Source organism: Myotis brandtii, unplaced genomic scaffold (genome assembly GCF_000412655.1).
Source record: "Myotis brandtii unplaced genomic scaffold, ASM41265v1 scaffold151, whole genome shotgun sequence".
NCBI lineage: Eukaryota > Metazoa > Chordata > Mammalia > Chiroptera > Vespertilionidae > Myotis > Myotis brandtii.
The window spans coordinates 186,675-190,788 of NW_005355461.1; the positions used below are offsets into that span (position 1 = coordinate 186,675).

Below are 4,114 nucleotides of genomic sequence, written 5' to 3' on the forward strand. Positions count from 1 at the left end.
TAAGCTGCTTGCAGCAAGAAGTGTTATTCATGGCACAGATGTTGGCCTGCTTAACCGAGGGCTTCTCTGTGAATAAAAATCTGTAGAGGCTTGAGAATGTTTCTGGTCTGGTTGGTGGTAGTGGTAGCATAAGTTGTCCTATAGACTAAGATTTAACACATTTTACTCTGAAAGAGATGTGGGAGATACATATCTACTTGAGATTATTTGACCCTGAATTGGGCTGCTTATAACATACTTAGTAGTTAGGGATTCGGGGAGCCAGTATGGCTTGAGAAATTTACTGTACCAGGGTTACAGAGAGGGGCTGTAAGTAGGAGTATCTTGTGGTGTTTCTGGGTCTCAGTAAGGACAGGGAAGGTCTCCTCCAGGTACCAGCCTAGGGTTTAGATGACACTTATAAAAAGACAGAATAAGAATTAAAAAAAATGAAAACATTGTTTATCTAGAAATACCAGATAAGTATACTGTTACTTATTTGGTACTTATTGACTCTTCAGGATCCCTTTGAAAGAGAAGTTTCAGGTCCTCTAGAGGTTCACACAAATAGGAATTTGGTGACTCAGTTGAAGGTAATGCAGCTTCATCCTCCTCCTGGGCTGGTGTCCAAAGCTTTACTCGAGACAGATGTATCCAGGAGTCGATGCTGCCGACCTGTTGGGAGACTTAAAGCCGGTGCCTGTAAAAGGGCCTTTGGGGCTGTTTAAAGGCCTGCCTAAATAGGTGAGGGCTATTCCCCCAAATCCTGGGGCAGTATTGACCATATTAGCTGACTGCTTTAACTATTGGATCTTTTAAAGACAAACAGGGACTGTGAGTTAGGATGTAGGGATATATAGAAGAAGGTATCCTTGAGGTCTAGTATTGTAAACTACTTGGTGTCCTCTGGAGTCTGGGCAAGTAAAGCATACGGGTTAGGAACAATTGGCTGGATAGGAATCACTGTCTTATTTACTAGTTATAAGAAACTAGAAGCCCAGTGCATGAAAATTCATGCACAGGGGGAGGGGAGGGCCTTCAGCCTGGTCTGTGCCCTCTTCACAGTCTGGGACCCCTTGGGGGGATGTTCACCTGTAGGCTTAGGCCTGCTCCCCGGGGGACCGGGCCTAAGCTGGCAGTCAGACACCCCTCTGGCAGCCCAGGAGCCCTTGGGCGATATCCAACTACCAGCTTAGGCCCGCTTGAACATCCTTAGTGCTGCTGCGGAGGCGAGAGAGGCTCCCGCCACCGCTGCTGTGCTGGCCAGCCATGAGCCAGCTTTTGGCTGAGCAGTGCTCCCCATGTGGAAGCTCACTGACCACCAAGAAGCAGCTCCTGTGTTGAGCGTCTGCCCCCTGGTGGTCAGTGTGTGTCAGAGACCAGTCATTCCTGGTCATTCTGCTGTTGGGGTCAATTTGCATATTATCCTTTTATTATATAGGATAGTCCTCCCCCTTTATTAGGTGCTTGTATCCCTCAGATGGGGGTATTGTAAGGACTATGAAAAGGTTTCAGTAAACCTTGGGCTTCTAAAACAGATGACTTATTAGAGTATTGAATCCTTCTAGAGCCTCAGGGTTGAGAGGACATTGTTTCTGATGTGAATATGAGGCTTTTTGCAGGAAGGCATGGGAAAGGAATGACTTACCCCAGCTATGCCCTAAAGGCTGAGAAAAATATCTCCTTATTGGCTTCCCAGACCTGCCTGTAATGGCTACAGCTTCTGAGGATGATTTACCAAGATTTGGGAGGAGTACAGAGAAGGTGGCTTCAGCATCAGGGAGGGAATTAATTTCCTTGCCCTCCACTGTCAGGCTTACCCCGGGCTCCTGGGTGGAGATGGCAGTCCTCTGAGGAGCCAGGTTGGGAGACTCTGGGCCCCGTAAGTCCTATTGGGCCAACTGGTCGCCAGCCCCACCCCAAGGGACCTCAGTCTCTGGGGGCAGTCCGACTTCCAGTGGTTTCCTTGGCAGACAGGACAGGGCTTCAGGGGTCTAATATGCCTCTTGGGGCAATTCCAGTGCATAAGTCCACCCTGTCTACAGTTGTAGCAGGTGACTGGGACTGACCGTTCGCCTCCGGGCTCTGACTTGGGGCTTCTGCTTTCCCGAAGCCTGGCTACTATGATCTTCTCTATTTCTGTAGCCTTAGTCTGGTCTCTCTTGTTTCTCCTCTTTTCCTCCTCCAGGTCTCTATTATAGAACACAGAGGCGGCAATCTTCAGGAGATTCTCTAAAGTATTCTTGGGACTAATAGCCAATTTCTGCAATTTTCTCCCGATGTCTGGGACAGCCTGAGTGATAAATTTGTTCTTTAAAATTAGTTGTCCGAATTTTGAATCTGGGATAATGTTAGTATACTTAGCCAACGCCTCCTTGGGCCTTTCTGGAAAAGCCAAGGGGTTTTCATCAGCCCCTTGATTAATGGTGGTTAATTTAGAGTAGTTTACAGGCTTGTTTTACTATGTCTGAAGCCTTCTATAATACAAAACTGGCAGTGCTTCATTTTCCACCTCTCAGTTTCAGGATTCCATTGAGGGTCCACGGGGGGAACTGCCTCTTGTCCTGTAAAAAAAAAAAAATCCCTGTTTCTTTCCTCAGAGTCCTCTATTCCCCCAGCATAAGTAAGAAAATGGTCATTTCCAGATTATCTTTCTTTTTCTAGTATATTTTGCTTTTCATTGGGCTGAGAGGGCAGGTTTAATATGAGTATGATGTCTCAATATGAGAGATCAAATACTTGAATGAGGTTTTGGAAGACCTCAATATATTTGTCAGGGTCTTCTGAGAACTGTCCTAGATCACTTTTCATTTGTCTCATATCCCCGGATGAGAAGGGAATCTGGGCTAAAGTATGGCCAGATCCTTCATCTGTCTTGGGGCAAGCTAAGGTTGGCTCAGCCCTGGGCGGGGCGCGGCCTCCCCCTTCTCCCTCGGTGGACTCTGGGTTGTTATTGCCAGGAGCGAGGGATTTACTTCACATTTTTTATATAAATCTGGCTTGTCCCTTAGGGTAAAGAAAGTTTGGACATATGGGACTTCTGACCATTTCCTATTTTTCCTACAAAAAAGATCTAATTGTAGGATGGTGTTATACCTGAGGCTTCCCTCTGAGGGCCAACTCTCCCCATTTGCTAGTTGGCATTGAGGCCAAACCTGAGTGCAGAAAAAAATCAGGCGCTTTCGTCTTAAGGTCTGTGGGTCAAACTTATCCCAATTCTTGAGGATACATCCTAATGGACTGTCTTTTTGTAGTGTAGAGAACACGCTTTCCATCTGAAAGAAAGAAGAAAAAGAAGTACACAAGGATGTTTCCTGTATCCATTGTGCTTACAAAGACGTCCTTGCCAGTGAGGCGTCTCCCACCTGGACAAGGCTAAAGGGAGTCCCCACTCTCAAACTAGGAGTGAGGGGTTCTTTGCCCACATACGGCAGCAAACAAGGTTGCTGGGTGGACTAGCCGCACTGACCACCTCGGTGATGACCCGAGCTCACGCAGAGGCCATCCGCTTGCCTCCCTATCTCGTGGGGGAAGCGTGCATACCCCTGTCTTACTCTCAGGTCCCTCGTCTGTGATTTAAAAGGGCCCGAGTGGCTGTAATGTTTAAAGTACCCACTGAACTGGATGGGTTGGAGTGCCTGCTGAACTGAATTTCCGAGGGGTCTACTCTAGGATGAGGACTTAAGAGAGTTTACACAGTACCCTGAACCCTGGTTTGGCCGATATCCAGGGATTCAAGGAAAAGTATAAACAGCTCTGATCCCCACCCTCGTATGCCCTCGTCATTAAAGGATTCATCCTCTGACTGATTTTATATTTTAAACTCCCTGCTCACTGGCTTAACTGTTAGTTTTTACTGACCCTTAATTTCGGCTGTTTATTTTCAAACCTTAAAAATGTCACCTTCTTTTCAACTGGGCAATCAACTTGGTTGCTTCCCCACTGAGAGAGGGATATGATAGTTGACTTTACAGGAAACTAAGACACACCTTTTTAGTTTTTATTAATGGTGAATATTGGTGGAAGAGATTTTTCAACTTTCTTTTTAAAGCTTATTTTATTCAGGTATGCTAGGAAAGGGGTGCCACCTTCTCTCTCTCTCTCTCTCTCTCTCTCTCTCTATATATATATATAT

General features: G+C 46.3%; 2 protein-coding genes across 2 annotated transcripts in view; one reads left to right on the plus strand and one right to left on the minus strand.

Moving 5' to 3' along the window:
- The window catches only part of CD109 (CD109 molecule), a 158,222-nt gene that overhangs the window by 14,210 nt on the left and 139,898 nt on the right, over positions 1–4,114 (plus strand). The window lies entirely within an intron of this gene.
- Positions 1–4,114, minus strand: part of LOC102248595 (NACHT, LRR and PYD domains-containing protein 7-like) — a 24,396-nt gene that overhangs the window by 850 nt on the left and 19,432 nt on the right. Inside the window, exons 2-5 of the mRNA XM_014535812.1 lie at positions 3,596–3,647; positions 3,135–3,254; positions 2,102–2,272; positions 486–654 (exon numbers count right to left, since the gene is read on the minus strand). Of these exons, the coding sequence (XP_014391298.1) occupies positions 486–654; positions 2,102–2,272; positions 3,135–3,254; positions 3,596–3,647 (512 nt within the window). The remainder of the gene's footprint in view (positions 1–485; positions 655–2,101; positions 2,273–3,134; positions 3,255–3,595; positions 3,648–4,114) is intronic.